This window comes from Camellia sinensis, chromosome 11, assembly GCF_055761805.1.
Source record: "Camellia sinensis isolate YWXY chromosome 11, ASM5576180v1, whole genome shotgun sequence".
NCBI classification, from domain to species: domain Eukaryota; kingdom Viridiplantae; phylum Streptophyta; class Magnoliopsida; order Ericales; family Theaceae; genus Camellia; species Camellia sinensis.
The window spans coordinates 110,094,303-110,120,170 of record NC_138971.1 but is presented as its reverse complement, the minus strand read 5'-3'; the positions used below and the strand labels follow the sequence as shown (position 1 = coordinate 110,120,170).

Below are 25,868 nucleotides of genomic sequence, written 5' to 3'. Positions count from 1 at the left end.
CCTGCTGAATAATTCCTAAATTCAAGTCTCTAATTTGCATGTGTGTGTTCTCTGTCTTTGTTTCGTAGTTCAATGGGTGAAGAAAACAGAGATGGGTTTGTTGGAAGCAAAACTATCCACTTTCTAGAGGGATTCGATACCAGAAACACTGAATTTTCTGATTCACTCAATCTGGGGCTCTCTATAGGTTGTTTTTATGCCCAAATTCCCCAACAAAACCCCACTGATTGTGGCTGAGAATGATGTCGGCGATGTTGGGTTGAGTGTTTGTGTGTTTCTTCCTTAGGCCCCATTTGTTTTTAGAGTTAGATTGGGTGGGATTGTGAAAAATGTATTCTCTTTAAAAACTCTAATGTTTGAATTATTTTCTTAAAGCCCCTCAGTTCCTAGAATTATTTTGAATTTTGTCGGTTAGAATTTTTATTTATATTTTTATTTTTATCCGAACAGGAATATCCTAGCCAAATTAGGTTCCTTAACCTAATTTAATTTAATTCTACATAAGTAAAATTCCAATACATGAGTTTAATTCCAAGTCCTCACTACTTTTATTAATTTCAAGAATTTCTCCAAAACTAGTACATGTACTTTTATATTATAGGTACCATCAATCAATTTGAGATCTATATATATATACATTAGGGGATGTGTCCCTAGTACTTAAATTGAATAAAAAAATGCCCCATCTCCCTTCCCAATGGCCGGCCACCATAGGAAGATGTGAGGAGCCCATTTTCAAGAATTGTAATCATGGTATTCTAGAAACCCTAACATCTAGTACCCCTAAATCTAGGGTTTTGTTTCCAATACTAGTTTCATTTCAACTAGGGACCAACTAGATATTGTCTAATCCCATGATTAAGCTCCCTAATCACTCCTATTCCATTAAACTCCAAGTAAATCCTAATTTTTCCATCCAATTCCAACTAGTGAGCCTTTATGTCTTTTTATACCAAAATTTGCCTATAAATACCACCACTCCCGAGCATGGCAAACACAAACAACACACTCACACACACATTCGGCCTAGAGGAGAGAAAGGAGTACAAGAGAGAAGTCTTGAGAGGGAGAGGAAGAGGAGAGCACTCTTGTTCAAGCGTAGCAAGTAAGCCACAACACAATCTTCTCTTTCATTTTTCTTTTTTCAAATACATGTTCTTAAGGGTTCTAAATATTGTTTTCAGATGTGTTATTGATGAGTTACTTGTGTTAAAAATGATAAGAGTTGAGCCATGATTCTACCTCTCTTGTATTTTCTCTCATTTCGGTACAAAACTATCTTTTTCATACCAATCTCTCAAACTTTCCAAAGGCACACCTTCAAGCAAATTTTCTGAGTTTAATATATGTTAGTTAGCATGTTTTCATCACAAAAGAAATGAAAATTTTCCCTTCGTGGATTCATTTTCTCACAAATCTTCTTGTTTTGAGTATTATGCCTTAGAATCTGTTTTCGCAGCCAACTTTCAAAATTTCTAGAAAAATGTAGAAAATTATTCTGGACCTCTATTTTATGTCAAAATCGTCCTTAAGGAGTTAGCTTTCAACTAAAATTGGTTTCATTGAAAAACAGTGAGCGGTTTGGAAGAAAATCAAATTTTCGTAACGGTCGATGAATCTGGACAGCGTTGGAGTGTTTTCTAAATAACTTAAAATCCAGAAAAGTTATCCCATTTCCGAAATATGTTCTAGAAACTAGATTAAATTCTCTACGAACCATAGGAAGGCCGAGTCCGGTGAATAATCGAAAATAGTCCTTTCATTCTAATCCTTATGTGATATTGAATCTGGAAATTCTGTTGTGCATGGATGCTTTATGCTCTTGTGTTCATGAAAATGCTTATTAGCTTATGATCATATCTTGGCATGATATTATATGTGTTATGATTATGTTCTTTATCTTCTTCATCTTAATGATGCATGCTTATGTGGATATTATTATCTTGTTAAGTTAGTCTAACCTTGATTTAAAATATTTAACTTAACGGAAAACTTAATTGGGATGGTATTGGGTTTTCGATCTTTTGAGTAATGGAAAGATGATAATATGTGATGTATGGATTGTTGGAATGCGTTCTCTATTTGGAAGCTAAAGTCTTGTGCAAGTGGTTTTCGGAACCCTTGAACGGAGTGGTTGTATTCGGACCCTAGGTGGTTTGGTTTGAGGAGGGATTTGGGTAAGACCCATTATTACCGTCTCTTTTGAGGCCCTACAGTTGGCGCTACGCGGTATATAACCGTTGGTAGGCATCCGAGGTTAGTTCTGCCATAAAGCAGCAAAAGAGGGGGCATACCGAATAATCCGCGTCCGATTCTTGTAGTTAGGAGGACGAAATCTCTTTGGGGGATTTCTAGTTTACTAACACTTAACTTATAACCCTTTATTTATTTAGTTGAGTATCATGCTTTACTACTTGATATTATACTTGTAATTGTGTTTTAGACTGGGAAAAAAGGGACGGGGTGTGTGTGTGTGTGTTTATTGGGCATTCAAAGCTCACGGCGTATCATGCCAGGCGCCGAAGAGGAGCTTATAGCTGGAGATGACGAGCCTGAAACTTTCCAAGTCTTTTGGCTATCTTAGGAAAGCTAGAAATTCCTTTTGATATTTTGTAAGACTCATATGAATATTTAAATTTTCTTTTTGGGATGTAATGTAATGGAACAAGCTTTTAAAATTAAGGATATTCGTGGTTGTTATGTACTTATATTTTATATGTATGAACCTTATCGTTGTTTATGAGACCTTGTGGCAATACTTTTTAAGATCTGTCACAAGGGTAGTGCGCTGCCTAAGAAAGCCGGACTTAGAAGGGAGGCTAATTTGACTCTTCCGGCGATTTGGGATCTTACTTAGTTATTGACCATAGGATTCATTAGTGACTCTCCCTTGACTGTAACCTATAGTGTAGATTCGGTGCGTCACAACTTGGTATCAGAGCAAATGTTCAACCCTTAACCCACGCAACCCAATATGCGACTCTAGAAGCCCTTACCCCTTTATCTTATTTTATTCTGTCACGCGATTATATTTAAAGAAGACTAACAAATAAAAAATCTTTTCCACCTCAGGATGTCATCGGGAGACTATCCAGGACGCGGCGTCAGTCTCGACTCGTGGGGTACTTTCCGTATGCAAGGAAGGAGGGCCATGTCTGTCAGCCCCTACTTTAGCCGCCGACACTGTACAAGTGCCGCCGAGGAAATGATCAAAACAGAGATATGTAAGGTAGAAACGGAGTACTCCCACTATACGAGGGAGCATAAGAGGTCCCTGGTACGGCGCCACCTACAATTTTTAAGTCGGGCAACAAAGAAGGCAATCCAAATGGAGCAATATGATCAGAGGATGGACTCCTTGATACACCGAGCTTTGACCACCATAGCATTCCACCGACCATCGACTCAGGCTGAAAGCTACGAATCTTGTTATCAAGGGCTGAGCGACAATCAACCAATGGATATGGAGCAACCACCCAAACAGCAAGGGGCAACCCAAGCCTACCCCATAGAGGTGTCATCTGAACACAATCCCTCCTCACCAAGGTACACCCCCCGCTCTCCGGACCAAGCAACTGACTCCGCTGAAGAAGACCCAGAAGAAGACTTTTATTGGTCGGGAAACGAGAACTAGTTCGAGGAATAGTAAAACTAAACTTTTGTAAGATCCGCTGATGGGGATCCTTAGAATAAGATAGCTTGAACTTCGTAATGCGTAGATGCCCTTTGAATGTAACTCTGATTTGGAAGCCCTTTTGTAATGATGCCTATTATAATATATGAATGATGTGTTGATCTATGTTGTTGACTGTTACTTGCTTTAGTATACCCTAAGGAAACTGAACCTTTATTTCAAATCTAAGTAGTAAGATTCTCTAAAACTGGAACCCAACTCAGCACGTGCCATGAACAGAATGGTGGACACGCGAGCTAATGGCTATACCGAAACCAGCAACAATCCATGGAACCGTCCTAGAAACCAACACGGACCCGTCCCCGCAGGGGGTTGACATCCCAATAACCTAGGTCATCAAATTTTGGAGGAACTAGGGCAAGTAAGGAACAATCGGCAGAATGAGAGGACTCGACTCTTTTCTGAATTTCGAAAACAGAGGCCCCCAAAGTTCGCAGGTGTACCAGACCCAAAGGTAGCTGAAAATTGGCTTCGGCAGATAGAGAAAATGCTAGACACCATGGGCATAACCGAGGCCGCTGATAGAATAGCTTTGGCAGTATTCGAGCTTGATGATGAGGTTGACCACTGGTGGGAGTTAATCAAGAATACTCGTGACGTAGCGAGCCTATCATGGAACCAGTTCAGGGAGCTATTCCTAAATAAATATTTCCCAAATACAGTCTGCCGAGAACTAGTCAAGGAATTCCAAAACCTTCAACAAGGAAATATGACCGTAACCCAGTATGTTGCAAAATTTGAAGAGTTAGCCCGTTACGCAACTAGATACGTAGCAAATGATGAAGAGAAAGCAAGGATGTTCGAGTGGGGGTTGGACCTTACAATCAGGGGAAGAGTTCTTCCGCAACGACTCCACTCATATGCCGAGGTGCTGGAAACGGCAGTAGAATCTGAAAGGGAAGTAACCGACGCTAGAAAGGCTTGGACCAAGCGAAGAGGGAGTCAGGCGTCTATTGGACCTCAGAGGAACCAGAAAGGAAACATGGCCTCAAAGCCCTACTCCAGACCACAACCACAACAGCAACGACAGCAATCGCAACAAATGATCCAAAGAGGATGCTATCAACAAAGGCCGGCGGGTTAACTCCAATGCTTTCATTGCCAATAATTGGGGCACAAAAAGAGTGAACGCGCCCAACTCCCTCCATCTGGATACCAAGGTGGAGGTTCCGGAGCAAATACCCAGGCATTAGTTGGGCAAAAGCCTTGGACGAACAAGACAGGATCTACCGGGCAGCAGCACCAGAAGAGTGGGGGAACTCAGAATGCCAAGACCAGTGGCAACTAGAAGGCAACCGGCAGAGTCTTCGCCTTGCAAGAGGAAGAAGCAGACTTGTCTGTAATTGAGGGTAATTTAGTGCTATACAATTCTTGGGTGCATGTTTTATTTGATACTGGTGCATCACGTTCTTTTATATTCTCTGCTTGTGCTAAATCATTAGGACTTGTAGGAGAATCCTTAGAAAATGCCTTAAATATAATGTCACCTATGGGAGGATGCGTTCGGATAAGATTGGTCTGTAAGGATTATAAGATAGGAATGTCGAACCTACGCTTAACTTGCGACTTTCGTGTCATGGAAATGTCGGACTTCGATATCATTTTGGGCATGGACTAGTTGTCTGCCCACCGAGCGGTGATTGACTGCTGTCAGAGGAAGGTAATAGCTCATACGCATGACGGAACACGTTTCCAGTTTAAGGGAGATAGACAAGACCCCATGGCTTCAACGAAATGTAGGACGCAGTGGCGCGATCAACTTGCGGGTAGGATAGCAAGTCTGATTTTAAATGAGGGCCCAGGAGAATTAGAACTTTCGCGTGTAGTATGCGAATATGCAGATGTATTTCCTACGGAATTACCAGGATTGCCACCAACCCGGGAAGTAGACTTTAGTATTGAGCTACAACCTGGAACTACCCTAATATCCATGGCCCCGTATCGCATGGCACCCTCAGAATTACGAGAATTAAAGACACAACTACAGTAGTTGTTCGAGAGAGGATTCATTGGGCCAAGTACTTCGCCATAGGGAGCACCCGTGTTGTTTGCTAAAAAGAAGGATGGGTCGTTGAGGCTATGCATCGATTACCGTCAACTCAATCGAGTCACGATTAAGAACCGATACCCACTCTCAAGGATTGATGACCTTTTTGACCAACTTAGAGGCTCAAGGTGCTATTCAAAGATCGATCTCAGGTCAGGTTACCATCTACTACGAGTCAAGGAGGAGGACATACCAAAAACTGCCTTTCGTACTAGATATGGCCACCATGAGTTTGTATTAATGCCCTTCGGACTAACCAATGCACCGGCAGTATTCATGAGCCTAATGAATAAGGTTTTTAGACCATATCTTGACTAGTTTGTAGTAGTGTTCATTGATGACATCTTGGTATATTCGAGGTCTGAAGAAGAGCATGAGCAACATTTAAGGATTGTCCTTCAAGTTCTTAGGGATAATCGGTTATATGCCAACGCAAGTAAATGTGAGTTCTGGTTGAATGAAGTGAAATTCTTAAGGCATGTAGTATCGGAGAATGGGATTGCGGTGGATTCAACCAAGGTGGAGGCAGTATTAGATTGGAGACAACCGAAAACCGTATCAGAAATCCGCAGTTTCTTCGGATTGGCCGGTTATTACTGGACGTTCATCCAAGATTTTTCCAAACTAGCTAAACCAATGACTCGTTTGACGTAAAAAGGAGTAAAGTATGAGTGGGACGAACCTCGCGAAAAATCCTTCCAAGAGCTAAAGAAGAGGTTAACTAGTGCGCCAATTTTGACCATCCCAGAACGGGAAGTGGGGTACACTCTGTATTGTGATGCGTCTAAAGAAGGATTAGGTTGTGTGCTCATGCAAAATGGAAAGGTAGTCGCATATGGATCCAAGCAGTTGAAACCTCATGAGCATAATTACCCAACACATGACCTGGAGTTAGCGGCCGTAGTTTTTGCCCTAAAGCAATGGCGACACTACCTGTATGGGGAACAATTTGAGATTTTCATAGATCACAAGAGTTTGAAGTATCTGTTTACACAGAAGGATCTTAACTTGAGACACAGACGATGGATGGAGTATCTTGAGGACTTCCAGTTCACTCTCTCATATCATCCCGGTAAAGCCAATGTAGTAGTAGATGCTCTAAGTCGCAAGAGCAGAGGAGTGAAGGCTAAGATATTCGTCAAAGAATGCAATATGGTTAAGATACTCAATGAATTCAGGATCCAAGTAGAATCTCAAGATACAAAAGCATATCTTAGTGCACAGAAGGTGATGCCTGAGTTGATGAATGAGATCATGGAGGCCCATAAGCACGATCAAGAGGTAGCCTATATCAAGGGACGTCTGGAAGCAGGAGAACCAATGCTCGATTGGGTAATTCACCACGATGGGAGTTTGAGATACCAAGGTAGATTGTTTATACCAAGTGACGAGTTGCTTAGAGAAAAGGTACTTAAGGAATGTCATCATTCTGCATTTGCAGTACATCCAGGAGGGACTAAAATGTACTAAGATTTGAAGAGGCAGTATTGGTGGAATGGAATGAAAAAGGAAGTGGCTAAATTTGTAGCAAAATGTCTAACATGCAAACAAGTGAAGGCGGAACATCAGAAACTGAGGGGAATGTTGCAACCTTTACCAATAGCCGAATGGAAGTAGGAGTATGTGACGATGGACTTTGTGACAGGGTTGCCTAAGTCACCTAGAGGGCGCGATGCTATATGGGTAATAGTGGATCGCCTCACAAAGTCAGCACATTTCTTACCATATAAGATGACCGACACTTTGGAGTCTATGTGCATGCTCTACATTGAGGAGATCATTCGACTACATGAAATTCCGATATCTATTAGGTCAGATCGTGATCCACGGTTCACCTCTCGATTTTGGGGAAGCCTGCAGGAAGCTCTTGGTACTGAGTTATGTTTTAGCATCGCCTTTCACCCGCAAACAGATGGACAATCTGAACGCACCATCCAGACACTTGAAGATATGTTGAGAGCTTGCGCAATGGATTTTCAAGGAAGTTGGGAACGTCACCTACCTTTAATTGAATTTGCCTATAACAACAGCTTTCAAGCTAGCATCGGTATGGCGCCTTTTGAAGCATTATATGGACAACCTTGTAGATCGCCGATTTGTTGGGTAGAAGTGGGTGATACAAATCTAATCGGACCCGAACTTGTTCTAGAAACTACTGACAAGGTCAAATTGATCCGACAACGGTTAAAGACTGCTCAAGACCGTCGAAAGAATTATGCAGATAGGAGGAGAAGGTCGTTGATGTTTGAAGTAGGCAGCCACGTGTTCCTAAAGGTGCAACCTAGGCGTGGAATCGTACGTTTTGGAAGGCGAAGCTATCACCACAATATATTGGGCCTTTTGAGGTATTGGAAAGAGTGGGCGAAGTAGCATACAGACTAGCTCTACCCCCGCAGTTAGTAGGGATACACAACGTCTTCCATGTATCTATGTTGAGAAAATACATCGCCGACCCGTCACACGTCCTCAAATGGGAAGAAATCAGTCTTGACAAAGATGTTGCATTTAGGGGTTGTTTGGGATAAACTAAATAAGTGTATTTTTTGACTTTTTATAAAATATGGGTTGAGTATGGGTTGGGTTTGAAATGATGTGGTAGAGAGGTGATGTGATTTAAATAAGATGATATGACTTAAATAGGATAGTGATTTTTTGTCTTTTTGACTTTTTTAGGTTATGCCAAACCAAGCCTTAAAGAAGGACTGGTAGCAATACAAGATAGTCGAGAGAAGAACCTTAGAGGCAAAACGGTTCACTTGGTAAAAGTGCTATGGCGTCATCGGGGAATTGAGGAATTTACTTGGGAACGCCAGGATTGAGTGAAGGCAAACTATCTCGAACTTTTCGAAGGCAGTATGTAATTGAATTTTGGGGATGAAATTATTTTAAGGAGGATAGGTTGTGAAGCCCCTGAAAAATGTATTCTCTTAAAAAACCCTAATGTTTGAATTATTTTCTTAAAACCCCTCAGTTCCTAGAATTATTTCGAATCTTGTTAGTTAGCATTTTTATTTTTATTTTTATCGAAACAGGAATATTCTAGCCAAATTAGGTTCCTTAACCTAATTTAATTTAATTCTACATAAGTAAAATTTCAATACATGAGTTTAATTCCAAGTCCTCACTACTTTTATTAATTTCCAAGAATTTCCCCCAAACTAGTACATGTACTTTTATATTATAGGTACCATCAATCAATTTGAGATCTATATATATATATACATTGGGGGATGTGTCCCCAGTACCTAAATTCAATAAAAAAATGCCACATCTCCCTTCCCAATGGCCGGCCACCATAGGAAGATGTGAGGAGCCCATTTTCAAGAATTGTAATTATGGTATTCTAGAAACCCTAACACCTAGTACCCCTAAATCTAGGGTTTTGTTTCCAATACTAGTTTCATTTCAACTAGGGACCAACTAGATATTGTCTAATCCCATGATTAAGCTCCCTAATCACTCCTATTTCATTAGACTCTAAGTAAATCCTAATTTTTCCATCCAATTCCAACTAGTGGGCCTTTATATCTTTTTATACCAAAATTTGCCTATAAATACCATCACTCCCTAGCATGGCAAACACAAACAACACACTCACACACACATTCGGCCTAGAGGAGAGAAAAGAGTACAAGAGAGGTCTTGAGAGGGAGAGGAAAGAAGAGGAGAGCACTCTTGTTCAAGCATAGCAAGTAAGCCACAACACAACCTTCTCTTTCATTTTTCTTTTTTCAAATACATGTTCTTAAGAGTTCTAAACATTGTTTTCAGATGTGTTATTGATGAGTTACTTGTGTTAAAAATGATAAGAGTTGAGCCATGATTCTACCTCTCTTGTATTTTCTCTCATTTCGGTACAAAACTATCTTTTTCATACCAATCTCTCAAACTTTCCAAAGGCACACCTTCAAGCAAATTTTCTGAGTTTAATATATGTTAGTTAGCATGTTTTCATCACAAAAGAAATGAAAATTTTCCTTCAGTGGATTCCTTTTCTCACAAATCTTCTTGTTTTGAGTATTATGCCTTAGAATCTGTTTTCGCAGCCAACTTTCAAAATTTCTAGAAAAATGTAAAAAATTATTCTGGACCTTTATTTTATGTCAAAATCTTTCTTAAGGAGTTAGCTTTCAACTAAAATTGGTTTCATTGAAAAACAGTGAGCGGTTTGGAAGAAAATCAAATTTTCGTAACGGTCGACAAATCTGGACAGTGCTGGAGCGTTTTCTAAATAACTTAAAATCCAGAAAAGCTATCCCATTATCGAAATATGTTCTGGAAACTAGATTAAATTCTCTACGAATCATAGGAAGGCCGAGTCCGGTGAAAAATCAAAAATAGTCCTTTCATTCTAATCCTTATGTGATATTGAATCTGGAAATTCTGTTGTGCATGGATGTTTTATGCTTTTGTGTTCATGAAAATGCTTATTAGCTTATGATCATATCTTGGTGTGATATTATGGCCTAGTTTGGGAAGACTAAATAAGTGCATTTCTTGACTTTTTATGAAATATGGGTTGTGTTTGGGTTGGATTTGAAGTGATGTGTTAGAGAGGTGATGTGACTTAAATAAGATGATATGACTTAAATAGGATAGTGACTTTTTGACTTTTTGTCTTTTTTCAATTATGCCAAACTTGGCCATATGTGTTATGATTATGTTCTTTATCTTCTTCATCTTAATGATGCATGCTTATGTAGATATTATTATCTTGTTAAGTTAGTCTAACCTTGATTTAAAACATTTAACTTAACGGAAAACTTAATTGGCATGTGTAGACGTCCCCCGAACGCCCCGGGAGGGTTTAGCTCCCGTTCTGTTCATTTGGGGTCACTACAGCTCGGACTCTTAAATGTCACGGTTCCTAATCTGAACCAAAGAGTCCAAATCCGGCAAATCGTTTTTGAGAAACTGATTTTTTAAAAAAGTAGTGCCAAACATGGACTGCTTTGCCAGATACAGAGTCGCCACCTAAATATTTTATTTTGGGAAATTTAGGAAACCCTGACTCGGTGCCAAAAGGCCACGTGTCCGTCATCACCAAAGTTGCCTCGGCTCGGGAACTTGGGTACGATTGGGGAAGGTCACTTCGTGAGCACCCCCGCTCGCCCGGTCATAGACCGGCCTCTACTAACCATGATATCAATTTTTGAAAACATTGTGAGTTCTTATTCCAGTTATTAGCCTAGGTTACTATGCGATGCTCACAGCATATAAATATAGATCGGGTCGCCTGAATTGGAATGAAAACATTTCATGTTTGTTTTTGAAAGAGGGTTTGCTACCCGCAGGTAGGCTTTAAAACATTTGATGATTTATTCCAATTTAAACAACCCAACCTTCACCCACAGGCATTCAGACAGTTATATCAGATAAGCACATAGCCTCATGGTAAGCATGCTATCATGGCATTCACTCACACGCATGCAAGGATGCTAAAGCATAAAAACTCACCGAGTACTCCAAGCCAAAATAGACACTTATTAGAAATCATGCATGAATCCTAAGTATACAGAAATGCCTAACGCAACACATGCAAAAATGCAATTATAGTAGGCTCGGCTGTTCTAAGATGGTATATGAGATGCTACAGCTATCATGTATTCAACTTTGAAATTGAAAGTACGATGCAGTTAGTATGATGCGCCGAGCCCGGTGCATGCAATACAGATGAATGATGCAAACATGCTGTCATACCGTATGCTAATTTAAATATGCCCTAATCTAACCATCATAAGCGGATAAATAAAAGGGAGAAAGACGTGGGGTTGGAAGACATACAACACACCCACGCACACTTATTACAGTTGTGCCCTCGCACAGAGGGTCCGAATAAATATACAGTCCAAATATTACAGTCCCGAATAAAAGAATATTACAGATTTCTAATTAATTAATGAATTAACTAAGAAAGCAGATAAAACTGGCGTGCAGGCCAGGGACTGTCTTGCTTCTGATGGACGATGCATGTCCGGGTTGTCTTGCGCGGAAATCCACCGGAATGCCCCAATTAGCCTCTGTTTACACCTGTTCTTGAAATGTGTGCTGAGCCCTGAAAAATTGCTGATTCTTCGTTTTGCTGCAACAGAGAGCAGGAAAGGGGCATAGCAATGTATTTGCATAGATATATGCATGTCTCGATCCTCGTGCCACCAATCGCGCATACCGAGGCATGATGGCCGAGGAATCGAAATGCACAACTCAATATAGGATGAATGCACATGAAACTACAGCTAAAACCTAACTCCATCATGGATAATCCGGAGTGTCGGTGACTGGGGAATTGAGACACATTCCGTCACTCGGAGTACGAAATGTACCTCGTTTCCCGTGCCCGGGCTAACTCCTATTCCGAACATGATGCAATATGCATGATATGCATGAAATGCAACTAAGATACAATCCTAACATACACAATGCTATGGAATGACATGCCTCGAAGTGCGTGCACACGGGCACGCAAACCGAGAAAATGGCAGAATGATATGAAGATGAGGTGCCTCGAAGTGTGTGCTTACGGACACGCAAACTGAGGCGATGGCAGAAACGATGCGAATGAGGTGCCTCGAAGTGCGTGCACACGGGCACGCAAACCGAGGCGATGGCAAATGCAATGAAAATGAGATGTCTCAAAGTACGTGCACACGGGCACGCAAATCGAGGCGATGATAGATGCAGTGAAAATGAGATGTCTCGAAGTACGTGCACACGGGTACGCAAACCGAGGCGATAATAAATACAGTGAAATGACAAATGGGCTTATACCAACATGAGTGAGCCTCAGCCACACTCACATCGGATGCCGTCGGATAAAAAAATGGAATGCCTCGAAATGCGTGCACACGGGCACGCAAACCGAGGCGATGCTAAAATGACATGGAAATGACAAATGGGCTTATACCAACATGAGTGAGCCTCAGCCACACTCACATCGGATGCCGTCGGATAAAAAATGGAGTGCCTCGAAATGCGTGCACACGGGCACGCAAACCGAGGCGATGCTAAAATGACATGGAAATGACAAATGGGCTTATACCAACATGAGTGAGCCTCAGCCACACTCACATCGGATGCCGTCGGATAAAAATGGAGTGCCTCGAAATGCGTGCACACGGGCACGCAAACCGAGGCGATGCTAAAATGACATGGAAAATGGCAAAAATGATATGCAAGCATACTAACAGAATTTCAGCAACAAAATATGGGAAAAAACAGTCCCGAAATGTAGCGAAATGATACTAGATGCATGAAATTGTCCCGAAATGCAACATTAGGCACCCGAAATGGCCTATAGCCATGCTAAACATGCACAACATGGACATGCAATGCAAAGACAGAAGCTAGACAGCCCCAAAATAAGCACTTTTCCAGTTATAAACATGGCCAAACAGCAAATATAGGTATGGCAAAAATAGCATACAAGAATAGGGGCCAAGATAGGGGTAATGAAGCAAGTGGTATAAGCTAAACCCAAACTGAAAAAATTCCTTCTTCAACAATGAAGATGGACCAAAAATATGAACATTTACAGTATATGGCAGCCTCAAAATCAGTATACAAATATGCTAAAAATGGGATGCAAAGCCAGGCCCAAAAGGTGCTATAACATGAAGTATATAAAATAATCACCAAACAGAAAAAAAGTGTGAATGAAACATGAAGTATAGGCCAAAATAAGGCCACTTTCAGTTCGGACCAAGGTCCAAAAACAGAAACCAAGAGGGCTATCAACTTATGCAAAAATGGGGCCAAATAGGGGATTGAACTACAAGTGATACATGGAGACACCAAACAATGTTGAGCCCTTCTCCAATGTTGAAGAGGGGCTCAAAATAAGCCCTAAATCAGTTTACCACATGCTCGAAAATAAATTGCTCATGGGTCAAAAATAGCATGCAAAACTATGACATACAAGATGGTCAATGAAGCAAGTGTATCATGGAGGGCTCAAACAGGGTTGAGCCCTTAATGAGAAGTGAAGATGACCTCAAAAGATGGCCCTTTTCAGTTAGGGCCGGAGTTTGAAACAAAAAGGAAGTGAAGCTTAGAAGTGGATCAAGAAAAATGGTCAAAAGGGTAAAAGTGTAACTTACCCTTGAAGATTCGAATTTTTGTTGCTTCTTGGATGGATTTGCAGCTTCTTTAACCTTCAAGAATCCCTCCTTGCTGCTGGAAATGAGGTGGTGGTGGTAGAGCTTGGTGGTGTAGAAGGAATGAAGGTTATGGACTTAGGGTTTTTTGAAGAATTGAAGAAGAAGAAGATGGAGGTGGCTATGGAGCTTTGAAGAAAAGTTTTTCTAACCCTTGTAGAGGAGGCCATCAGCTGGTTAAAAGGGCCAAAAGGGGGTGTAAAAGGTGGGGGAAATGGAGAGGAAAACTCCCCCACAAAATATCCCCCGGATACAGAAAATATCTGGGGGATATTGCCCAACAGCTGGAAAGGGTACAGTGAGGAGAATACGGCCGGCCTCATACTTTTACAGGAGGTGGCCGGCCGGCCACACCCCCTAGCCGGCCGGCTAGGGGTCAAAAGGGTCAAGGAGCTTTTCTGGCCGGCCAGATATTGGGGAGGTAGCCCTATGTGTGTACAACACAACCATGTAATTGAAATTCCAAGAAAGTGGGCCCAAGGGGTTCAACAATGGCTCGGAAAGAGGGGGTCAAAAGGGTCAAGTTGACTTACTGGCCGGCCATGAACTTTTAGGGGCCTCTCAGGTGTGTACATCACAGATATGTGGTTCAAAGTTCAAGAAAAAAGACCCAAGGGGTTCAACATTAGCCCGGAAGAAAGGGGTCAAAAGGGTCAGGTGACCTTAATGGCCGGCCACCAACTTTTAGTGGCCTCCCAGATGTGTAGATCACAGATATGTGGTTGAAAGTTGGCAACACTAGCTCTAAGGTATTCAACATTAGCCCGGAAGTGCGAAAAACGGGCGCCGGGAGGTTCCGGAAGAGAAATAACTGGTTGCTGCAACAATTGCTGGCCTCCCACCCTTCAGTGACCTTCCCTGTGATAAAACAGAGGTACCTGCCAAAAATGAGCGAAAACCGTTGCAAAACGAATGTTTCGGAGCCAAAACACGCAGTTCGGGGTCCCGGAAATGGGCCGTTAAGCACCGAAAATGGTATTCGACCTCGAAGTGGGTTTCTCAGCCCCCAGTGTCCCTCAAAATGGATGAAATAAGATGTATGCAAAAAAAAATCAAAGCAATAGGAGATGGTTAAGCGGTCCCGAACCGAGGCACACGGCCTGACGGCTCCGAAAATCGGGAACCGGACTTCGAAATGGGCAAAATGGCCTCCGGCCACCAAATGTAGCCTACGGACATTGAGAGATGGTCTACGGGACCTCTCCCTTCCCTCAGGAAAAGAAACAGAGAAAATCGAGTCTGGTTCGCAAACCGAGACAAGGCACAGAAGAGGGTTCGGAAATCCGGAGGCAGGGCTCACGGCCGCAACTCTGAAGCTTCTGAACAAGCACATTATGCAACATCACCAAGCGCTCAATCGGTGACGTCTGAGTCTTAAGGTCGGTCAAAAATGGGGTGTCTACAGTTGCCCCTCTTTGACAGAACTCGGAAGTCACAAGTGACGGGAGTGAATGTCAAAGCCAAGAGACGATCCATTTTTGACAAGGCCGAAGACTTAGACAAACAGGCAAGATAAACAGAGATGTGCCCGCAGGCATGCCCGCAGGCAGGGGGCAAAATGCAAATGACATGCAAGAAGCCGAAGGTAACCCAATGATTATGCAAATGCAGCAAGCTGTAATGAAGCAAGTATTCGCAAATAGATGCAACAGTTCTAAGCAAGAATGCAAAGCAACAACTACATTTCATGCAGTTAAGAATGCGGAGGATTATTCAATCTCCGCCATGTCTCACACGGAGAAGATACGATACCTGCGCGATTCGTCTGGTCGCACCAGCCTCAATTGAACCGTACATACAATATCGTGCCTGCAAAAGAGAGAAATTGCAACAAGTACAATATGCTAACAACATATATTTAATGCGATTTCGAAAGTTCGACACACGCAGTGCCGGTGAGTGAATGTGTCGCAATGCAAGAACAGAATACGCGTGACAACGTACACTCAAGCACAGAAGTATGATTAACATCAAGAAACGTGCATGTTAATACAGGTATGTTCATGAAAATGCAAGATAATGTGACATGAGCAAGAATCAGGGCGCCCGTTTGTTATGAAATAACGAGTACGGAAATGCACGTTTCGGCGAAGGCAACTTAATCGCGACCTCCGATCTGCTTCTTTGAAATGTTACGACTCAATTAAAAAGGATACACTTTGATTTCGATGAATGATGATGAGACATATGTCAGAATTGGAAACCGAAGTCCTGACGGAGCAATTTCGCGACCGGAAGTGTACTTTTCTTGAACTTTTTCAGGTCCCGGGAACTCCGATCTTCCTCAAAATTTGCAGAGAGCTAGGTGAGCATGTGGAGAGCATGGCCGGCCACTTATCTTCCCAAGGGGGGGTGTCCAACCGGTTTCCATTAAAGTAGATGGCTGGCCGGCCATTTCTGCAAAAAGCAGATGGCTGGCCAGCTAGAATTAGAGGCCGGCCGGCCATGCCCTTTTCCCAGGGGCATTTTGGTCTTTTCCCCTCCTTTTTGTATGCCTTTTCACCCAAGGCTTGAGGCCTATAAATGGCAGCCGAACCTCACTTCATTTCTTGCCTCTTTCAACACTTTTCTCTCCAGTTTTGAGTTTTACGCGCGTTTTCCAACGCCTCGCGCAAATTGTTTTCGTAAAAACACTTAGTTTTAAACACTTTGGAGCGATTAAATTCCGGCTTCGGAGCTTCTCTTTGCATTTTCACCACTTGAGGTAAGTTCATCTTAATATTTAGAATATTTTCTCGGGAGTTGACTTTTGTTGACTTTTTCCAATTTTGCTCATTTTGCTCATTTTTGCTCCCCTTTTGCAGATTCTTGAAAATGGCGGGCAATTCTGCTCATGGCGGAGGTTTTCCAGGTGCCGGAGATGACTTCGATCCCATGACTCTACCTCCGAGGACCCGACCTTTCATGCCCGAGAGGTACCGTCCGGCAGCGCACGTCCTCCCGCGTGCCGTCTTCCGTCATTTTACCAGCTTTGACGAGCGAGCACCCGTGGATCTGCTTCTCAGAGAGCCGGAGCAGCATCTCTCCCACGAGGCCCGAGAGGTATTTACCTTATCTTCTGTATTTTACATTTCGCACCTTTGCCATGCTTGAACATGTAGTTTCAACACTTGAATTTCTGAACACTCGGCTCATTAATTAATTGCGAACACACAGCCCACATTAGAACACACGGCTCAAATTTCAAATTCTCTGAACACGCAGCCCAGGTAGATAGTGAACACGCAGCCCAGGAATTAACTGAAAGTTGAACACGCAGCCCAAAATTCAAATTTTCTGAACACGCAGCCCAGGTAGATAGTGAACACGCAGCCCACAATTAACTGAAAGTTGAACACGCAGCCCAAAATTCAAATTTTCTGAACACGCAGCCCAGGTAGATAGTGAACACGCAGCCCACAATTAACTGAAAGTTGAACACGCAGCTCAAATTTCAAATTTTCTGAACACGCAGCCCAGGTAGATAGTGAACACGCAGCCCACAAATTAACTGAAAGTTGAACACGCAGCCCAAATCTCAAATTTTCTGAACACGCAGCCCAGGTAGATAGTGAACACGCAGCCCACAAGTTAACTGAAAGTTGAACACGCAGCCCAAAATTCAAATTTTCTGAACACGCAGCCCAGGTAGATAGTGAACACGCAGCCCACAAATTAACTGAAAGTTGAACACGCAGCCCAAATCTCAAATTCTCTGAACACGCAGCCCAGGTAGATAGTGAACACGCAGCCCACAAGTAACTGAAAATTGAACACGCAGCCCAAATTTCAAATTTTCTGAACACGCAGCCCAGGTAGATAGTGAACACGCAGCCCACAATTAACTGAAAGTTGAACACGCAGCCCAAAATTCAAATTTTCTGAACACGCAGCCTAGGTAGATAGTGAACACGCAGCCCACAATTAACTGAAAGTTGAACACGCAGCTCAAATTTCAAATTTTCTGAACACGCAGCCCAGGTAGATAGTGAACACGCAGCCCACAAATTAACTGAAAGTTGAACACGCAGCCCAAATCTCAAATTTTCTGAACACGCAGCCCAGGTAGATAGAATTTGCATGTAGCTTATTTTACTTCATCGGCACACAGCCCATTTCATCTTATTGGCACACAGCCCATTTCATTATCATTGGTATACAGCCCATTTATTTCATTATTGACACATACATTCATTCTGAATGCAGGGTGGTTCCCGCAGTGTGCGAGGATATGGTTCCACCATGGCGCGGGATTGGTATGCTGAGCTCCCGGAGGGCGTCAGAGACTTAGTAGACTTGGCGGGGTTTGGCCCCTTCTGTGTCGGGTTGTCACGCTGTCCTGCCAGGAGGACCTTGATGGCAGCTCTGGTAGAGAGATGGTGGGACACCACCAATTCCTTTCATTTCTCTGCTACCGGGGACATGACCATGACCCCTTTTGACTTTGCTGTATTGACCGGCCTTGATGTCGGAGGTTGGCCCATCCCCTACGATGAGGATATGGGCGAGTGGGAGGCCGCCTGGATGTATTTGTTGGGGGCTCGCCCACCTGTTGACAGGGTCTCTGGGAGAGTCCGATACACTTGGTTCTCTTCCCATTTTCGGCGGGCAGAGATGGTGCCCGAGACTCCCGAGGAGACAGAGCAGTATGCTCGTGGCTTCCTGATGTTCCTCTTCGGGACTACCCTGTTCGCCGACAGAGGGAACACCATTGGGCTATACCTGTTGAGCGCTCTGGTTGACCTATCACAGGTCAGTAGATATGATTGGGGTGGCGCTGGCCTGGCTACCCTCTACTTTTACATGAGCGCGACCTCCCGCGGGCGGGGCGATTTGCTTGGTGGCTACTGGAGAGCTTGGGAGGTATTTTCTGTCCCCTCAATTTACATTTCTGCTCTTCATTACTTGTACATTGCACACACAGCGCACTTTTACAGTCTGCATTTTGCTCTCAGCATTTCGTACTTATATTCTGCACTGCTTTTCTCAGCTATGGGCTTATGTATACTTCCCATCGTTAGCCCCAGAGCTGGAGGTGGTGGGGATTCCCGTGACCCCATATTCATTGATATTTGAGGGCCCGCACCGGGCGAGGCCTCGAGAGACCCTGGTTCGCCTGCGACAGTACTTCGACACTGTGCGACACTCAGAGGTACTTCAGAACTTTCAGTTCTTTTCATTTTCATCTTTGACTTGCTCTGTATATTCTTGATTTCTGATTGGTTTATGCATTTATCATCCGCAGATTACTTGGCAGCCTTGGGCACCCTTGGGTGATGATCTCCTACTTCAGTATACCGGAGCGTCAGGCATCTCCCGGTATAGGGTCCTGCTCGAAGGGCCAGTTGGCAGAGTCTGGTTCCTGGGGGAGCGCTTTCTGCGCCAGGTACGGGGGTATCTTTCTCAGGATGTTCCCGCGGTACCTCCAGCTAGTATGCGGACTGTTGACAGGCTCTCTTACTCAGAGGTAGTCGGCGCCATGCTGGGCAGCGATGCTTTGCTATATGTTGCGGAGGGGGACTACGCCACCTATCGTCACATATATTTGATGCCTCTATTGACAGAAGCTCGTATTCCGATGATGAGACCTGCCGGTATGTCATCCTCGGACCAGGCTCAGGCTCGAGCTACAGACATCCCTTCTTCTAGCAGGGCTGGCACATCTAGAGGTGGGAGTAGACCGTTTCCTCCGACCCCGTCGATTCATCCTCATCTGGGATGGCCAGATATGCCTACTGAGTTGATGGCATGGCAGTATGGGGCCAGCTCTCCGACCCCAATCCCACTAGAGCCTCCGATGCCCAGTGATCGATATGCCATTGACCCGAACTCACCGCCGGTATGCTCCATTTTTCATTCATCATTCAGATGTTTAGACACTCTTCTGTTTACTGATGATTATGAGCTCATTTTTGCAGCCATCGCGAGGGTACATAGAGGAGGTGGTTGGGCTGGTGGCCACACTCGAGGGCATGGTCCTGCGCAGGGAGGCACAGTTGTCCGTCGCAGGCATTCAGGTACCCTTCAGTTTTCTGGCATTTATCATACTTCTGATGACATGCTGATTTCCACTGCATCGATTGACTACTTGTGTAGAACACATCTGCCACACACCTCACTTGTACACTGTATTTACATGCACCCACTTCATGTAGCTTTTGCTTGTATTTGCGTCTGATGTACATATTTGGACTGATGTATTTGAATTGAACTCTTTGTTTTCAGATGCCTTCCTGGTCCGGTCAGCCGCAGGCCAGGCCACCTGGGCCTCATTGGGGAGCTGGGCCATCTGAGCCTTTTCAGGGGGCGGGGTCATCTCGGCCTTCCCGAGGAGTCGGGCCATCTAGGCCTTATCGAGGAGCTCAAGGAGGGCCTGTCCGCAGACGTAGGGCTCATGTTGTGGAGGTGGAGCCTGATGATGAGGAGGAGGAGGCTACCGACCGTCAGTTCGAGACATCTGTTGAGGAGGGAGGCTCCGGTTTTGGCTCGGGGAACAGAGGCGAGGCTGAGGAGGATCCTGAGGATGACAGCTCCGACTCTGATGGTGGTGTGGAGGTTGTCCCACAAAAGAGGACCAGTCGTGCTTCTCGTTCCCGTTCCCGAGGATTTTGATGCTGCTATTTCCTGCTTTATTTTTCTTTTTGCTAGTAGTTTGTAGCACTTTGCACATTGTTAGGCAGTTTTATTTTTTTGTAAAACTTGTACCTTTGTTTGTTGTAAAGCATGATGAAATGAAATAGCTTTTGAAAAGGTGTTTGTATTTTGAACTTTTAGCATCGTATCGCATCATTTACTTTGCACAAAAATGAAATTGAATGGTAATGCGCATTGTGTAATCACCAAGTCAGGTAGTGAACCGACGCAACAAACTAAACAACTCAACTTACTAAGATATAACAGAATCTTTAGCAAGTTTACAACTCGATAAGCAAAAAGCAATAACGCAAATAAACAAGACTTTAACAAAAATTGCTTAAACAGAGAGCAATGACTCGAATACAAAACACGTCCGCTCGACGGACAACTCGATAAGCAAAATGCAACAACTCGATAAGCAAAACTCAACAACCACAAAGTGTACTTCTGACGATCTGGGCATCGGAACGCGTCTGAAATGAAGGCCTTCGACTCTCCCGTTGCATGGAAATGCTTGGAGTTCTCCTTCGAAGAGTAAAACAGGGCCGAGGAGACACACTGCAGCATTGCCAGCCATCCCTGGGAGCTGGCCGGCCATTTTTGCAAAAAGTGAATGGCTGGCCAGCCATTTCTGCAGAAAGTAAATAGCTGGCCAGCCAGAAAAAGTAGCTGGCCGGCCATTCAGTCCTGCAGCCACCAGATTTTTGACACGTGTTCCCGTGAATAGTGTTTTTCCTTCTATAAAAGCCTCAACTTCGGGAACATTCATTTCATCTTAGTTTTAGCCAAAGATGGAGGCGTTTCTCGCAGAAAATGTCACATCTTGGATTTCTTCTTTAGATGGCTCGGAAAAGCTAAATTTCCGGGGTTTCGGCTTGAATGCACTATTCACGTTGAGCCGTACTCCGCTACAACTTCCTTTTCTCCATGCCGCGGCAAGGTTCTGGAATCCAGTGACGCATGTTTTTAGCTTTAGCGGCCAAGAGATGTGCCCCACTTTTGAAGATTTTCAGATTTTGATGGAGTCCGAGTGCTCTGAAGTGATCTTGCCCCAGCTCCGTTTTGGTCACGCCCAGGCTTTAGGGCGGATGTGTGGGCTGACAGCGCATGACGCTCGATCTCTGATCTGCAGTGGAGAGCTGGACATCCTCGGCTTGATCCATCGTTTCTCTGACGCTGGTGACCGCAGTAACCATTATTGGCAGGGTTTCCGGCAACACGCCCTCTGCTTATGCATGTTGTCTCACTTTCTACTTTCCTCGGGCTTCGGCGGGGCTAGCATTCGCCTGATTGAAGTCGCCCAAGGTTTGAGAGAAGGAAAGAGCTGTATTGCCATGACTTTGGCCGAGACATTGATGGGTTTAGATTCTGTCTATCGCCGGGAGGCGACTAGGTTTGCTGGGAGTCCGTTGCTATTGCAGGTAATGTTTCCCACCCAACCTTACATATATATTTGCTCACATCACTCGACCCTCAGGCTCGATTTTTCTCTCAAAACCTTTGTCTTACTTTTCTCTCATCATACATCTCTCTATTCTTTATTCTCTCATTTTCCATCCCTCCCCTAGGTATGGTTAATGGATAAGTTGCAGGTTGTGGACTCTTGTCCGGCTTATTCAGCTCGAGGCTACTTCTTTCGGCAGCGCCTAGTCAATGCTCTTGACGAAAGGTGGTGGTTCGATTGGATGTGCAATTTGTCCGCAGACGGTATTGCTTGGCGTTGCCCTTGGCTCAACCTCCCGGTAATGAGCTATAGTATGTCCCGGCTGACTGGGATCCAATTGATTGGCCTAACCTACTGCGTATTCTATTTTCCGTTTCGGTTCCTGCGTCAGTTTGGTCATGATCAGACCTGCCCACCGGAGGGGATTGAGTGCCCAGCTGCTTTCCCGGTCCGGGGTACACAGCTTGCCCGATATGCCACGGCATGGAGGACTAGAGAGCTTCTGGCCCCTGCTTCCACTTTCAGTTGCACCTTGTCCGATGAGTGCGTGGATTGGCTCAATGAGGAGGCACAGGTTGGGCCCAGCTTGGCATCAGATGCTCCGTCCAGCTCTGGGAGGGGACACAGAGATACTTGATTCAACTATGCCCCGAATTTATTGCTTATTTAGCATTTTCAAGTTTTCTTTATAAATGTACTAAAATAAGCAACCTCGATTGTAATGCAAGAGCAGGAGAACTCTATTTTGAAATCAATGAAATTGAAAGTTATGGTACTGAAAATTTTCCGCTTTTGGTCCAAAAATGGTCTAAGTCGTAAAAAGATTGATTTGAACAAAGTCAACTTTTATTAAAACTTTTCAAAACTATTTTCGATGTGGATCAGAACTGGACGTGCCGAAAATCTGTCACTGAAATGCACAACCCCAGATCCCTGCAACTGGAAAGTTGCCCCTAGTCTGAAGAACAATGCGGCACTTCATAGCAACGGAAAGTTGCCCCTAGTCTGAGTAACTTTGCATCGTCGCGGCAACGGAAAGCTGCCCCTAGTCTGAACAGCACTATACCGGAGATCACGATAAATGCTGATGGATAGAGATGACTGAGATGATCAAAATGGACAGAGTTGATCGGGGAAAAATTTATGGCTGAACTTCAAGATGAAGCTGCCTACGTATCCCAAGGATGGGAATCAAGCCTTACGTAGTTCAGGCTTGGGTTCACTCGAGTATTTTCACTCTCCTTTTGCGCTCTAACTTTTGCCAAGGCCGCCCTTTGCGGGTTTTCAACCTTGCGAGCTCAGTTTTTATATTTTCTAATTTTTTTGTGCTCTGAATTTTGCCTAGGTCGCCCTTTCGGGTTTTCGGCCTAGCGAGCCCCTCAAGGATAGTATTTCTTCAACTTGTCCATATTGATCGGTTGTGAGAACTCCAAGCCATCTAGATCCATCAGAACCACAGCTCCACCTGACCAGATAGCTTTGATGATGTAAGGACCAGTCCAATTAGGTTTGAACTTGCCCCTTGGGTCGTGGATGGGAGCTCGGTTGTCTTTGAGCACCAAATCTCCTTCTTTCAGATTCCTAGACTTAACCTTCTTGTTGAAAGCCCGGGCAATTCTGCGTTGATAGCCTTGGATGTGGTACAGTGCTTTCAGTCTTCTTTCATCAAAGAGCATGAGTTCTTCGAATCTGCTTTGCTGCCAATCTGTTTCGGCTATCTGGCATTCAGCCAATACTCGTAATGATGGGACCTCAATCTCAATGGGTAGAACAGCCTCCATTCCATAGACCAATGAATATGGAGTTGCTCCAGTAGAAGTTCTGATTGAAGTCCTGTAGCCCCACAAAGCAAATGGCAGCTTGTCTGGCCAATCTCGATAGGTTTCCACCATCTTCTGTAGTATATGCTTGATATTCTTGTTGGCGGCCTCAACCGCTCCGTTGGTCTGTGGCCTGTATGTAGATGACTTATGAAAAGCCACATTGTATTTCTCCAACAAGTCTATCACTTCTTTCTTGAAGTGGGAACCATTGTCTGAAATTATTTCGTTTGGCACCCCGTAGCGACAGATGATGTTGTTCCTGATGAACTTTGCGACATGCGACGCCTTCAACACTGCGTATGATTGGGCCTCGACCCACTTTGTAAAATAATCTATCGCTACTAGGATAAACTCATGCCCGTTTGACCCCTTCGGGGTAACAGCTCCGATCACATCAATTCCCCAGACTGAAAAAGGCCATGGCGAAGTCATGTTGTACAGCTTTGACGGCGGGATGTTCATGCGATTTGCATGGATTTGACATTTGTGGCATCGCCGAACAAAACCAATGCAATCCTCCTCCATGGTTGACCAGTAGTAGCCCTGTCTGAGGATCTTTCTGGCCAGCATTACTCCATTCATGTGTGTACCGCACTCCCCCCCATGGATGGCTTCCATCAGGCGTTTTGACTCTTCGGCTTCTACACAGAGCTTATGCATTCCCAGATGACCCCTTTTGTACAAATTTCCCCCGCAGATAACGAATTGAGCAGCCATTCTTCTGATAGCCCTCTTATCTTTGGCATTTGCCCCTAGTGGATATGTCTCCTTTTCCAAGAAGTTCCAGATGTCGTAGTACCAGGGGTTGCCGTCTTGAACCTCATCTATGGCGGAAATCGACTCGTATGCTGGCGCAAACTTCTGATCAATAATGACTGGACGCATCCGGACTCCGGACGGGATGTCTATCATAGAAGATAGAGTTGCTAGTGAATCTGCAAACCTGTTGTTCTCTCTTACGAGGTAGGTGAAATTTAGCTTCTCAAACCGAGGAATTAACAAATCCAAGGCTTGGTGGTAGATTATCATCCTTTCCTCCTTGACCTTCCAATCCCCTTTTGCTTGAGACACAACAAGGTTCGAGTCCCCAATGACGTCCACTCGTCTTGCCCCTAGTTCCAGGGCTGCTTCCAGGCCAGCAATACATGCCTCATACTCTGCTTCATTGTTGGAAACTTTGAACCGGAGCTTGAATGCTAAAGGGATACGGGAATCATCAGGCGCTATCAGCAACACCCCTATCCCATACCCATACTGGTTTGACGCTCCGTCAAAGTACATTGTCCAAGTTTCATCTTCGACGTGCAGAATGGCTTCATCTGGGAATAGATACTCAACCGCTTCATCCCCCTCAACCGGGTGGTCGGCAAGGAACTCCGCTACCGCTCTGCCTTTTACTGACTTGCGCGTTACATACTTCAAATCAAATTCGGAGAGCAACGGCAGCCAGCGAGCTAGCCTACCCGTAAGTGCTGGTTTCTCGAAAAGATATTTGATGGGATCCAAACGCGAAACCAACATTACTGAGTGGGCTAACAGGTAATGCCGCAGCTTCCTGGTTGCCCATACCAAGGCCAAACAAGCCTTCTCCAGCGGCGTATAGCGGGTCTCGTAATCTAGCATCTTTTTGCTCAGATAGTATATGGCCCTTTCCACTTTGTCTTCTGATTCCTGCGCGAGCATGCAGCCCATGGTAATCTCAGTTACCGAAAGGTACAGTATCAACGGTCTCCCCGGCTCTGGCGGTGACAACACGGGTGGGTTCTGTAGATACTCCTTGATCTGCTCAAAAGCTACTTGACATCGGTCGTCCCACTGGAATTTCTTTCCTTTCTTCAGGAGGCCAAAAAGTGGTTCACAAGTCAAGGTTAATTTAGAAATAAACCGTCTTATGAATTGCACTTTACCCAGAAAGCCTCGCACCTCCTTTTCAGTCCTTGGTGGTGGCATTTCTAAGATGGCCTTGATTTTGGAAGGGTCGACCTCAATGCCCCTTTGTGTGATCAGAAACCCTACCATCTTCCCTGCTGTAACACCAAACGTGCATTTCTGGGGATTCAGTCGCAGCCGAAACTCTTTGATCCGTTGAAAG

General features: G+C 44.2%; 2 protein-coding genes across 7 annotated transcripts in view; both read left to right on the top strand.

Annotated features, from left to right (window-relative positions):
• Nucleotides 1–25,868, top strand: part of LOC114272880 (serine/threonine-protein phosphatase 7 long form homolog) — a 53,659-nt gene that overhangs the window by 4,422 nt on the left and 23,369 nt on the right. For 2 of the 6 annotated variants that reach the window (XM_082894470.1, XM_082894471.1), the window contains 6 exons: nt 16,699–16,936; nt 18,080–18,736; nt 18,864–19,025; nt 19,119–19,712; nt 19,792–19,890; nt 20,099–20,623. The exons of 1 other annotated variant lie outside the window; for it this stretch is intronic. In XM_082894470.1, the coding sequence (XP_082750596.1) occupies nt 16,709–16,936; nt 18,080–18,736; nt 18,864–19,025; nt 19,119–19,712; nt 19,792–19,890; nt 20,099–20,485 (2,127 nt within the window). In that variant the 5' untranslated portion in view covers nt 16,699–16,708 and the 3' untranslated portion in view covers nt 20,486–20,623. Of the gene's footprint in view, nt 1–8,414; nt 16,599–16,698; nt 16,937–18,079; nt 18,737–18,863; nt 19,026–19,118; nt 19,713–19,791; nt 19,891–20,098; nt 20,624–25,868 lie in introns of those variants that run through there. 3 more of the 6 variants (XM_082894472.1, XM_082894473.1, XM_082894475.1) reach the window with 3 other exon arrangements.
• Nucleotides 4,194–4,778, top strand: LOC145802551 (uncharacterized). Its single transcript, XM_082895278.1, has one exon. The coding sequence runs from the start codon at nt 4,194–4,196 to the stop codon at nt 4,776–4,778; it is 585 nt and encodes a 194-aa protein (XP_082751404.1).

Coding starts and splice junctions, on each gene's coding strand:
- LOC145802551 (XM_082895278.1), top strand. CDS start 4,194: ATGGGCATAACCGAGGCCGCTGATAGAATAGCTTTGGCAGTATTCGAG.